The sequence below is a fragment of the Periophthalmus magnuspinnatus genome, chromosome 4 (genome assembly GCF_009829125.3).
Source record: "Periophthalmus magnuspinnatus isolate fPerMag1 chromosome 4, fPerMag1.2.pri, whole genome shotgun sequence".
Classification (NCBI taxonomy): Eukaryota; Metazoa; Chordata; class Actinopteri; order Gobiiformes; family Gobiidae; genus Periophthalmus; species Periophthalmus magnuspinnatus.
The window spans coordinates 16,628,838-16,642,964 of NC_047129.1; the positions used below are offsets into that span (position 1 = coordinate 16,628,838).

At 39.0% G+C, this 14,127-nt stretch overlaps 1 protein-coding gene across 3 annotated transcripts in view; it reads left to right on the forward strand.

Annotated features, from left to right (window-relative positions):
- Positions 1-14,127, forward strand: part of bcar3 (BCAR3 adaptor protein, NSP family member) — a 106,174-nt gene that overhangs the window by 61,337 nt on the left and 30,710 nt on the right. The window contains exon 1 of one of the 3 annotated variants that reach the window (XM_055221404.1): positions 9,495-9,760. The exons of the other annotated variants lie outside the window; for them this stretch is intronic. Coding sequence (XP_055077379.1) covers positions 9,683-9,760 — 78 coding nt within the window. The 5' untranslated portion in view covers positions 9,495-9,682. Of the gene's footprint in view, positions 1-9,494; positions 9,761-14,127 lie in introns of those variants that run through there. 3 annotated transcript variants of the gene reach the window in all.

Below are 14,127 nucleotides of genomic sequence, written 5' to 3' on the forward strand. Positions count from 1 at the left end.
TGTCACCGTGGTGTGAAAAACAAACCCAGAGCTTCCATGAGACCGGACCTCATCTTTTGTTTGTGAACGTGTCCAGTTGGAGCAGTGAGCGTGTGTCAATAGTGTGAGCGTGGACCATATTCAAAACTACTGTATCTTGTGTAATATATCACGAAATGTAGCTGTCAGCAGAGCAGGTGTGTTTGCAGAGGCACACATGTCCACAGGTCGTTCAGTCACCCACTCAGAGGTCAAGGGTCAAAAGTACAGACATCATATCAGGGCAATGGCCTTTACAGAGAGCAGTTCAACGTGGATGTAGTGGCTGCGGTTACGTGCACAGTAAAAATCTGATTATTCTCAGATTTTTTTAGTTTTAGTCTAAAATATAAACAGCAAAATCATCTTGTTTCTTTCTGATTGTGGTCCCTTTGGTCAGTAATGAAATTTTGTTGTGCATGTAAACAAAGCCACTGTTGCTAAAGTGGTTCATATTATGTCAAATCAACTTGTATGAACCATGTTGTAATGATGTTCCCTTAAACCTGTTTTTTGAGTGATTTGTGTGTGTTTTCTTATTTCTCTTTGTGGTCCCTCTGAATACGCACATCAGTAATAATCAGTCAGTAAGGATGATTTTTGATGTTCCAAGGTCCTGCCCAAAAACTAAAGGGGACCGGGCTTTTGCTGTAGCTGGTCTCAGACTCTGGAACAGTCGTCCTCTATGAACAGTCCAATCTTTAAATATTTTAAAATCTTTATTGAAAACTAATTTGTTTGCAGTGGCTTTTAACCATAGGCTGTATATAGACATGGACATAGCCAACCTGTTAGATGCCACATCCCAAATAGGAAATGATCATGGGCGCACTTCTGGCTTTACCGATTCTGTCTCTCTGTAACTGCTACTGTCAGGCTCATTATTTTGGTCTTAAAATGTTCGTATTAACCCGCTCTACGTGATCCTGGTATGTTTATTTTGCTATTGTGTCCGTAACTCAAGATATGAACATTAATAAGCGATAAATCAGCTGCCTTCTTTCCCCAATGTCGCGCTCACTAGCATTAGCAACAGGTTTGATTGACAGTGTTGCTAAATGCCTGTTCCCTGCTAAACCAGTGGTGTGGGAAGGGGCTTTACCTTCAAAAGCTTCACTCTAAATTGGTTCTTTGGTTGGTATGATGCTCCCGGTCGGAATTCCTATTATGGACTCGGCCCCTATAACTGCTCTAGCCTCGATGAGCTTCATTTGACTGGAGCCGAACGCTGTGGGTGACGTCACACTCACTTAGTCCACTTCTTTATACAGTCTATGCTTTTAACAAGCTGAGCACACAATTGTGTTTTTATGATTACATTTTATATTGCCTTTGCACAGTACTTTTGGCAACTGTGGTTGTTTTTAAATGTGCTCTATAAATAAATTTGAGTTGAATAATGAGATATTGGTGTGTAAGTAAACAAAACCAGTGTTGTTTTTTTCATATTATGTAAAAGCAAGTTGTATGAGCCATGTTGTAATGATGGTCCCTCATTATTAAGTCAAAGTTGTATATTGAGTGATTCATGTGTGTTTTAGTAATCCTGTGTTGTCCTGCATTTGAGGTTTGAGTGTGCAGAAAATTCCTGTGTTCCACCCACCCCCTATTCCCGGTATAGTATACTTTCTATACTTACTAGTTCAAAAAAATCAGATGGGTCATGCGTATTGTAATGATCTGATATTTGGTGTTTAGCTCAGAGTTGATGCCTTTTGTTGTTTCTATCTTGTTGTTTCTATATGTTGTTGTTAATGTAACTGCTTTTGTATGTGACACTTGGTTGCTATGCCGACAAGTTAATGTGAAACTTCTATTGGTCATTTACTGGTCTCTTTTGGAGACTGGCTCTAGTGAGCTGCGACTGCTTTTGTTTTGCTCTTGTTTTGATGTGCATTATGGCCTATAGTAGTCCTTGTGTTCAGAAAATAAGCAAGCAGAAGAAATTTGGTGTGTTTCCTTACACCAAAACGCTACAGCCATTTATCAACAATAAAAACACTGCTGCTTTCTATAGTGAAGTTGGAGCATGTCAGTTCTGCAGTTTTGTATACGAAGTCAGTGGACTCATTTTTATTACAAATTCGTATTAGATCAATACTAAGACCTACCATTAATAAAATGCTAAATCATGGTCTATGGGTTATTGTTTCATACTAATCATACTGTGTCCTCTTTAAGTGCACATACGGCAGTGAGGAAGGAAGTGTCTGCAGATTACAATACACTCAACATCCTATAAGAAATCCCATACTTATTATCTGCTGTTTCCAGAGCCGTGTAACGTCTAAAAATATCTTTACATGCATTTTTCTGTCAAACAAGAGAGGAAGGGAACATCACGGTAAGTAGTGTTTAAATGCACAATAATAGAAAAGCAGAACTCAACAGGAAAATGTATAGAGATCTCAAAGTGGACATACAGTAGTTGTGGGTTTCAGCTTCCTGTTGGAGGTGACATTTTGAGGACTTTTCACCATTCGGAAGACAAGTTTTATATTGTTAACTGCAATGATAAGTTTGCTTCATTCTGAAACCTATAGATATCTTTCGTCAACAAAACAGGCTTTGTCAATTAAATGTATTTTTACTGGAGGTTCACTTCTTGCTTGTCTCCATGGAGATGTTCTTTTTTTGCCTCGAGTATTGCACAGTATGGCATTAAACCAATTTATTTAGCATTTATTCACAAACATTTTTACAGTGACTAGGCTCGCCTCTCCACAGATATGACTTAATATGTAACTTGGCTCAGTGGCGCCATCTACTTGCCTCCATGCAGTTACACAGGTTTAATTCTATACTGTGTAACAATCTCAGCAAAGCAATAACATCTCCATGGAGGCAGAAAAGTCACATCGTACGTCTTTAAATCTGCTATTTGCTACTTTTATTTGGTGGATGTGTTGCTTAGATACGTTTCACTTTTATTGCATGAAAGAGACGGTTTGATGTGTGGGGTCAGAGTTCACAGTTCTTCTTTCACTGCGGTGGTTCTATTCCCACTCTCTCTTTGAGCTCGACACTTTGAGGATTAAACTCTGAGGAGAGGAACAAGCAGCTCTGTGTTTGTGTCGAGCTGGAGTCAGGTTTGCAGTGACTGAAAAGTGAAATTCAAACCTCAAAGAAAAAGACAAAAGTTACATTTACAAGTATGTGCACTTTAAAACCTGTGCATCTTAATCACACACCAAGAATGTGTTATGGGCGAACTGAATAAACCAGTGTAGTTTGTGGCCATGGATGTACTTTGCTGCTCTCTAGTGGTCAAAAAACAGAAGTGCATAAGGAGACTTGAGTGTGGGATGAAGTGAAACATGAGCGCTTATTATCTCGAAGAAAAAAAAACAAAAACAAAAAAACAAAAACACTTCCATCCATGGATAGAGAAGGGGGAAATGAAAAAAACTAAACAAAAAAACTAAACTTTGACTTCTGGTTCATTATTTAACCAGAACAAACACAAATACAATGTGAACTGAACACAACTGGGTACATTTTACACTTGAGAGTAAAGAGCAGAGTGTGCTTGTGTCTGCTCTATAGTTATAATCTCTGACACTCATGGCTCATTATGTTATACTTTGCACATTTTAAATAGAAAAATTTAAAATCAGCGATTAAAGATTGCTCAAAATTGCACAAATAACAACAAAACCATCTTCAAGAGGGTAAATGAGAAAGAAACAACTATAAGATAGTTAAAAGCTCTGAAAAGTCAATTTTGCTTTAAAGGTGCACTGTGTAATTTTTTTGAAACACACAGAACACACAGTTGGGGATGGAGGATAGGTTTAATGCTAAACCGTGGGAAATTTCAGGCAACGCAATTACATCTCCATAGCAACTACCAGGTGGTGGATCCTCTACCAGAACGGTTAATGTCTAGTATTGCACATTTAAATAAGGCAAAAGCACTCATTTTATGTCTCAAAGTCACCAATATTATCAGTGTTCAACAATCAGTACTGCCTTATGCCATGACCAAACTTCTAACATCTGGACATCCCCTTTTCTCCCTTATTACAGTTAGTCTTCTGTTAGTAACATCCCCCCAAGCGCCCATGTACTGCTGTATACTGTATACTCAAGCAGACACTACATCCACATACAGGCCATGTCCAATCTGGGTCAGACGCTGCATTAGAGACGCCACGGAACACAGTAGTATTGGCTCCCACAGCAGAATCAATAAGGATTGTACAAACTGTCATATGTGTTTGTGTGAGGCTTCGTTTAGGCAACACTGCTCTTAAAATGCTCAGTAAAACATTCTTTCACTGTGGCAGGTTGACAATGAGCGTACAGTAGTTAGATTAGTTCGATTTTAGCATATTTATAATATATAGATGGTATAGTTCTAATCTATTCTTGAACTGCGTTGCAACACTGGAATTTCCCCATAACAGTGCGAACATAGTGTCATAGTATTTAGGTATGTGTACTTACTTACATTTGAGAGCAGGTATCTGTACTTTCTGCTCCTCTGCATTTTTGAGCTGGACTGAAAAGTAAAAGTATTTTTCATTATTGTTTGAGACCTGCTGAAAAGTCTGAGGGTTTATTTTTAACACGATTGTAATTGGAGCAAACAAAAATATACTAATAAAAACAGCTGGGAAAAAAAACAAACGATTGACTCAGTTGTTTCTTTTGATTAAAATTCAGCACAGATCTGTATCAAACTCACTACATTTGAAGCTTTATTAGATCTCAAAATCTGTGCACAGTACTTTTACTTTTTACTCTTTAAGTACAAAACAGGTGCTTTAATACTTTTACTTAAGTAGATTTTTTCATGTGATACGTTTACCTGAGCTTTTTTTTTTCTCTGGTATCTGTACTTTTACTTAAGTAACAAAACTGAGTACTTCTTCCACCACGACTAAAGATTCTTCTGCCTTACATTGACATACGTAAGGATTTTTAAGGAGGAAACAGATAAAGAGATGTGACTATAATGTGACAGGTCCTATATTACACAAAATTGAGTTTTGTGAGCTTGTTATGATGTTGTTACCTCCTCAAAAACATACCTGAAGTTGTGTTTTGTTTCATTCACACATGTCTGAGTAACTTTTATTATTAGTCTGTCTACATCTCTAAAGCTCAAAATGCTCTGTTCAACCTTGTGATGTTATGAAGTGGTAGTTTTCAAGTTAACAGCTACTTTTACCTTTAGTTCGGTGGAGACTGGCAATTCTAGGGCTGAAATCATCCAAATGATTCTAGTGAAGGTGTGTGGAGTTTAAAAGCACAATGGAGCACTTCCTGTATTACCACATGACATCACAAGGTGGAACAGAGTGTTTTCATTTTTTTGAGAGAAGAACTCATAGAAACTCGCACTCAATGAAACAAAACACAACTCCAGGTATGTTTGTGATGAGGAAACAACATTACAACATGGATGGATCAGACAATAACGTAATATGGGCTGTTTAAACTAAGCGCTGCAAGCTAATATAAGTAAGGCCCCATGAGCTGAGCCAAACCAGCAAACTAACAAACACGTAGAAACAGCATTGTGCTTTATGTAGCTACATTTTGCAGGAATCAATATGAGTGATGAGGCCCATTGTGGTCAACAGCCCATCACACTTCACTCTGCTCATGACCCACAGTGGACGGTTTGATTTGATCCACACAAAGGGCAACAGTGCAGAATATGATAAACACAATATAAACTAGATATACACAGGATTTTCTCTGATCTAATCTTAAACATGAAGTTACTGCTCATTTTGATTGTGATAACATTATAAATCAAAGAACAAAACATTTTAGCAGGTTATATTTAATCATAATGTTCAAAATAGAGATGTAATGATATCCAAATCTCACAATATGATATTTATTCAGCTAACACAATCATGAATATGCTACGTTTTCCTTTTAAAATGCCTTGACAAGCCTTTTGTTCTGTTGTAATCCAGAGAATTACGTTTGAAAAGTGCTTAATAACAGTTCTTCTTCATGTAGTCTGCACTGAAATAAAGCAAAGGATCATGGTCTATGTAGTTCCCTCTTTTTTTTTTAGGTCATGCTGCACCAAAACAATGAATTTAAGCAAAGAGACTTGTGATTGGATACATGGAGATGGACCATGATAGTACTGTTAGACATTTGACGATACGAAATTATGATATTTTGGCTATTGTTACATCCCTAGTTTAAAAAAAAAAAACAAGTTTAGATTCCTGGTCTCTGATAATGCTTCCGTTGGTAAAATCCTTCAGTTATGTAGCTCATGATCTGTGGATGGGCCTCTGGGTGCTGTGGTTACCTTGTGTACGATTATTTGTACCCTACATATATTTGGAGTTTGTCTATGTGCTGTCTGTTTTATGTTGTCTGAAAAAAGATGTGATGATGGTGATACAGTTTTGTAATAAGTAGTACTGTACTACCTTTACTTAACAAAGTAAAGGTAGTACAGTATTTCACTTAAGTAAGAAATTAGGTATTTGTAAGTAATTTTACAGTGGGTATTTTTTACTTTTACTTCACTACATTTAGGAGTACCTTACTTACATTTTAAAAGGAGGTATCTGTAGTTTCTGATCCACTACATTTTTTAACTAAACTGAAAAGTAAAAGTAACAAAATTGAGTACTTCTTCCACCACTGGTAATAATGAAAAAGGACTCTGTGTGTAAATATGACTGAAAATATTACTTAACCACTTGGGAAATAGTTTGGTTTTTTTAAAAAGATTTTTTACTTGTTTTGTTTTTGTGCATACGATTTGGCCATTGCTTTGAGTCCATCATTTACAAAAATCCCTCTGCAAATCCCATTGTAACCATCTTCACTTTTAGTTTTGCCCAAACGGAGCCGCTCATCTGTGGTGTGTCTCATATAAACTTGCTGAGTCTGCTTTTCTCAGTCGGTTTGACAGGAACAACAAGCAGATGGGAATAGAAGACAGAAGCTTTGCATGGGATTCCGACTCCGATCCCTATCCGCTGTTGTTTTTCCGTAGCATTCCTGGTTTGACAGATGTGTGTATTTTAAGGTGACTTTAGCCTAGCTGGTGATTTGGGGTGCTGTGGTTGGCAGAATGGGCAGCGTTCTCTATGGGTTTGATAGTGGAAGCTCTGGGACTTCGTACTGTAATTATTGGCTACATTTCCTGCGGTCGAAAAGGGCTTAGACAAGACTGTCCCCAACAAGGAAGCAGTGTCACAAGTTCATTTTTACAGTGTGCTCCACTGTGTTTGTGTAAAGCCATCTGCAAAGAATGTGAATATAACATTTAGTGACGCACCGATCCAGCTTCTTCAGTGTTGATACTTATTCTGATACTGCAGCTTTAAGTATGTGCCGATACTGATACTGCTGCTTTAAGCATGTGCCGATACCAATTCTGATACTGCAGGTTTAAGTATGTACCAATACCTGATATCAACCGATACCAACGCGGAGGCTGAAAACATTTATTTCCTTAAAACAAAAAATTATATATGACAAAACTGATCCAAATGCATTACAGTATTTGGCTGTTATTTAACCACAGCTTTGTGTAAATAAAAGTTCAAACATTCTGAGTCTTTCTGGGCCAAATACATTCAGGAAATAGACTTAGTATTACATTCATTTATATTTTTAAAATTGGGTTCATCTATCTAAAAAAGCTCTAAATGATTTTGTATAACACATCTGTAGGCTGTAAACCCCCTCACCACACACTTTATACACTTTTCTCTCACATTTCTCTTTTGTTTAAACACTCTCAAAGTTCAAACCTTCGTAGATTAAAAAAAAAAAAAAGTACAGTAACAAATGTAATTTTAATGATCAGCCTACGAGGTTGGACAGATAAGAAATTATTAATAGTGATTCACAAGTATTTCACAGTTCCTCTGACCGTGCCTCTTCGTCCTGGTGCAGCTTCGCTGCAGTGTCTTTTTCCATCGAAGGCCTTGGCGCAGGTGTCTTTTTCCGAGCGCAAACATACAGCACTTCAGAGTCACACTGCGATCGAACATTTATGTAAATTTAGCTGAACACATTCTGTACTGTACAGGAGACACGGCACAGAGGAGACTGATGGACAATGGTCTACAGTCCCTTAACCAATCAGGACGCAGAACACAATGTACGTTCATACACTGTGAAAAAGCATGCAAAATTGCACACAAAAAAATCAGTGAAACAGCGAGGCCACGAAAGGTGAACCACGATATAGTGAGGGACAACTGTATGAAGAAATATGTTCTTTTCTAAAATGCAAACAAAAAAGTCTACACTGAGTTAACATAATGTTCAAACTAGCACTTGGATGATGTAACTACTCCCTGGTCATAGATACACGGTCAGCCATTATCAGTTTGTTGTAATCGTCTCATAGTGTTCCCTCATGTCTAGACTTGTACATTCATAACTGTAGACTTGTTTGGAGCACAGGGCAAACCGCGTCATACTATTAAACACTAGAACATGCTTGTTTCTCTGTCTGGAATTATTTTAACCACGAACACACACACTGCACAGGATATGAGCAGCTTTCTGTTTTTAGACACACGGATTTATGGGAGTTATAAACAGCTTGCTCCTTACCCAGAGAAAAGTGGCATTATACGGAAGGAATGGTGAAATATTACATGAGTTCTCCGAGTTTAATTGAGTGTTTTGGGTGAATGGTTTAAAAAATGAGCGCATCATGAACTTTGAAGTAACTCAAAATTGTAAACTGCAAGAACGTCAAAGGCAAAAGTTTATTACATTTTTATATTTTTAGTAGGATCATGGGACGCAGTGGTGCTAGTGTAGTGTACTGCTCTTGTGTACTTAGGCAAGGCACTTCAGCAGCCTTGCCTTGTATTAATGTGTAGTTTAAGTGATGTATCAGTGTGTTGTGGCGGTGGTTTGAGAGGTAAAAGGCACAGACTGACAGCCTCACTTCTGTCAGTCTACCCCAGGGCAGGTGTGGCTACAAAAAATGCCCTACCACCACCTAATATGAAGTAAGTAATTTTTATACAGCACATTTCCAACTTCAAAGCACTTTCACACACCTATTCACACACATATTCATACATGCAGTATGTGTACGCAGATACTGGAGGTGAGGTGGGTTAAGTGTCTTGCCCAAGGACACAACGGCAGCACTCATCTGTGGGAACTGAAATCGTAAAAAAAAAAACATTAGATAAATCAAATGGATTATTATTCAAAGTGACAAAAAGACAGGTCCCTCTTTAATGCTTTATATAAGTGGTTGTACTTTTTCATGTGTCTACATCAATAAGTAATATAAGAATAAATAAAGCAACATACTGGGACATAACCTGCTAGTGGACAATATTTTGGTGAGACATGTTTATGCTGAAGGCTTTGCTTTTGGACCACTCCTTCTGATTTGAGCTATGACTGGCTCGGAGCAAACCACATGGCTGTGTTTAACATCCTTATATGGGCAAGTGGGCGGAGCTAAAGAGAGGAGAAAGTGTGAGAATGGATCGCAGTGAGCAGTGGAGGCTTCCCTCTGCAGGGGACAGAGCCGGGACAGTGGAGAGGGTGTTACAGGATGAATATATACAAACATCAATGATAATATAAGCTTTTTTTTTATTGCCATGGGATGATGTGTTCAAGGGATATCGGAAACTGCAGTGTCACTCAGGGATGTTGAAGATCTGAAGTTTTGGAATTTATAAAAATGTCCGAAAGATGCAACTTGAAGGACTTCACTGCAGCGTTGTGTTGCTTTTACAACAAGAACTCAATCAATGCAAAGGTGAGAGGAAAGATATTTTGCATTTAAGATAAAGCCAGGAACTATACATGCCTTTGTCAAAATATATAACTTTATTAATCCCATATGAGACATTTTTTACTTGTCTTGGCTTGTCTGGTTATTTCAGAATGTCATCTCTCTTGAGTCTAGAAATTTCCAGACAGTGCAAAGACAGGTCTGAATACACAATAATGATCATTTGAAGTCTCTTTCTATATTAAAAAGTCAACTATTTCTTCCAGTTTGAGGCTTTTTGCATATAATATTTACCAATGGTGTACAGTTATAGTGATAGTTAGGTTTGGTAGAGAGTTGGTTCTTTCAAGAGCTGATCTGTTGCGTTACTGACAGTGTTGACAAGTAAGAATACACATTTTGAGTATCTGTATTTTAGCAGAGTTACTTTTTAATTTGGAGGTATTCAGATTACAGTTACTTTCCTAAAATCAAAGGAATACATGGCAGTACTTGATTACACAATTTGCATCAATCTGCACAGAATCAGTGAGAAAAATATAAAATGCTACTCTTGTGGTGAGGCAGGTGCAACTTTTCCCTGCAAAACAAATGGTGAAACAAATATATAAAGCTGTTTTAGTACAATGTTGCGTCTTTACACTATAATTTAAATGCATCTTGGTGTGAAAGTATTCAGTTCAAAGTATTCTTCTCATCACTGGTCACTGATACACTCATTGTTCTACCAGTTTTAGTTAAATCTTCAATACAACACTTCCCTTCCCTGCTGTTTCTGTGAATACACTTGCACACCGCTGGTTCTAAATGTCTCCCGATGTCTCTGCCCCCATTCAAAAATACTTATTGCTTCTGTTTTGCAGTATTTCTCACTAACTTGCTCCTATATGAGACAAGTGGGACTTAGGGATGGAGCATATGGGGCCGTGTGGAGAACAACACTCTGCTGACAGACTAATCTAATGAGAGTGAATAGCAGTCCTTTTCCCCTCTGCTGCGTGTGTGAGCCGAACACTGGTCTTTTATTATTGGCCCGGGCGCTCCCATAAACGAACGCTGTGTGACTGGCCTGTCTGTGTGCGCTGCTATGAGATCTATGGCTGTGATGGGTCTATGAGAAAATGCATGTGCAGATAGTGGCAGAGGTATAAGGTGGCTACAGTGATGAATGTGCAACTTGGGCTGGTGGGGCTCCTTCAGTGACGTATGAATGCTGTTAAATAGATTGGATGGGAGCAGAGGCAGAGAACCAAAAATGTAAATTAGTGGAGCTAGTAAAAGGACGTTTTACATTGGGACACAAATGACGTTGCAAAAATATATTGACTTTTATTGGGATATCCAGTTGGCATTAGTGTTGTAATGAAAGATGGCTGAACTGTCTCGAAAAGGCTCAGTTCTCGATATCGATTTCGATCCCACAGCGATGGAATGTGATTTTCAACGCAAAATAAGACTAGTTTCTCAAATATTTCAACGTGATTTTATTTTATACTGTATATATATCAATGGACAGAGCTAACCTGCTAGCCGCCATGTTCCAAATAGGAAGTGAGCTTGGCGCTTCCTGCTCCATCGACTCCGGCTCCAGTTCACTTTACATTGAAAAATTGTCACTCCTCTCTCTGTAACTGCTGCTATGAATCTTGTCATTTTGGTTTTAACCCTTTAAGGACTGAGCACATTATAGACCAGTATAGCTCACCTAGACTTTTATTCTTTTTTTAGCCATAAAAATCATGCTAAAGGAAGTATCAGAATTTACTGCATTTTTTCACACAACTACCTCAATTTTACATATCCATCCGTATTTTTTCTTTTACGCATCGAATAAATGACCCCACGCTCTCATTCATTACCTTCGAGGGACAACAGAGGCAGATTACTGTAATGACAGTAAAATATTTTAATAGCCCCATGCCTCCACTTTGAGACGCTGTTTGAATTTACATGAGAGCACAGCTGATAGAGCGCGGTTGTGGAAAGTCCACAACCGCGCTCTATCGACGACGATAGCATCCGACGCTATAGGATTAAAATGTTCACATTAATCCTGGGGTGATTATTTCGCTATCGTATCCTTAAATCAAGATTACATTATTAATAACAGACAAATCAGGCACTTTCTTTCCCCAAGGCCGCTCCTGCTAGCGTTAGCAACAAGTTTGATTGACAGTGTTGCTAAGTGCCCACTCTGTGCAAGTGGGAAGGGGAGTTACCTTTATTAGCCTCGCTGTGGATTGGCTCTTTGGTTGCTATGATACTCGTGGTTTGAATTCCAAATACAGAACTTGGCTCATATTATTATTTTTTAATTCAGTGTCACTATTGGTTCCAGTGAGCATCTAGTTTCAGTTTTAGTATCGATTAGTATCTCTGTATCTACTTATTTTTTTAGAATGGGACAGAAATGCAAAAATATGTTGACTTTTATTGGGAAATTCAGCTGGCATTAGTGTTGCATACCAAGCAAAAGGCTCCATACTTGATACCACAGTGGTCAACACAACATCATATCTGATTTTTTTGTTTGAAAATGTTTATTACAATTAGAATTAGTTCACTTTAAACGATCTGCAGTGCCCAAAGTTAATCCTCACTTACCTAATGCATTCCCCACATCCTAATCATTCACCGCAACGAGTTTCACCATCACGGTAAAGCTTACAACAACTAGCATGCTAACCTCGCACCTGCTTCTTCGCGATTAGATACAAGCAGAACACAGCAGACTTATTTTGACTTCAAGAGCTGCTTATACAATATATTCATACTGGGGCAAGACACATTTTGCTCAAATACATGGAAAAAATGTGGACATGTCCTTTAATACTTCAATGGGATCTTGTACTAATCCTTATATTGAGCCATACAAACTTAAAATTATTCAGACTAGGCCCAGTTTTATTATATTATATGTTTTTAGTATATATACTTGTTCAGGATCTCGTTTCAATAGTAGTTTTAATATCGAGAATTTGACAACCGTAGCTGTCCAGTGCCGTAGTTCCACATGTTTAAAAATCTGTTAGCATAAGTGTCCCCTGTGAATCCTTAAGGCTTGGGCTGTTTTTGTATAAAATGTCATCAAGATAAGACAGCAATGTCCTGTCACAACAACGCATCAGATTAAGTCCCACACAAATTGTCTTGTGCATCACTGAATCCACAGAAACAGGCCAACAGTCAAAACCTAAACTGCATCGTGTCCTGCTCTGTGTGATACTGAGAAATAGTGGCATGGATTTGATGTATGGGCAAAGGATAAAGACGTCCTGTGGGCAAAACGGGCAGAGCACCAGAGCAACAGATGGAGCTGACAAGAGAGAAGAAGAGAGGGATACAGAGAAAGAGGGATAGAGAGAGAGAGAAAGAAAGAGGGGTACAAAAAGAGACAGAAGGCGAAAGAGAGAGAAGGCGAAAGAGATGCACAGAGAGAGAAGTGAGACACAGAAAGGGGGAGAGACAGAGAGGGATGAGAGAGAGAAGGCGGGAGGGGTACAGAGAGAGAGAAAGAGAGAGAAACACAGTGACAGAGAGAGGGGGGAGAGACAGCGAGATGGGGGGAGGCAGAGAGAAACCAACAGAGACAGAGAGAGAGAAAGAGCGAGGGGTATAAAGAGAGAGGAGAGAGAGAGAGAGAAGGAGAGAGATGGATAGAGAGAGAAGGGAGATATAGAGAGGGGGAGAGAGAGAGAGGGAAGGAGAGAGAGGTACAGAAAGAGAGAGAAACATAGCGAGAGTGACAGAGAGAGACAGGAGACACGGCGAGATGGGGCGGCAGAGAGAAACCAACAGAGAGAGGGAGCAGGACAGACAGATAGAAGAAGAGAGAAAAAGAGAGGGGTACAGAGAGAAAGAGAGGGACAAAGAGAGAAAGCGAGATGGGGAGGGGGTAGAGAGAAAGCAACAGAGAGAGAGAAATAGAGAGGGACAGAGATGGATAGAGAGAGAAAGAAAATAGATAAAGGGAGAGAGGGGAGAGATAGAGAGGGGAGAGACAGAGAGAGAGGGGGAAGGAAAGAGGGGTACAGAGAGAGAGAGAAACAGAGAAAGTGAGATAGAGGGGGTAGAGAGAAAGCAACAGAGACAGGGAGAGAGAAAGAGAGAAGGACAGAGAGAAAGAAAATAAATAAAGAAAAAGAAGAGAGAGAGGGGAGAGACAGAGACGGATAGAAACAGAGAGAAAGACACACACACAGATAGAGGGGTGAGAGCTTTCTCTCAGGGAGGCTGGGACAGGGAGGGATGGAGGGAGAAGGACAAAGAGTGGGATAGATAGAAAGACAGAGTGGAGAGAGATAGAGCGAGAGGGGGGCACGCTGGGGTCTAGTGGTACAGTACAGTACAGTATCAAGGGCACAGGTTCTTGTTTTATCCACTTTTATCAC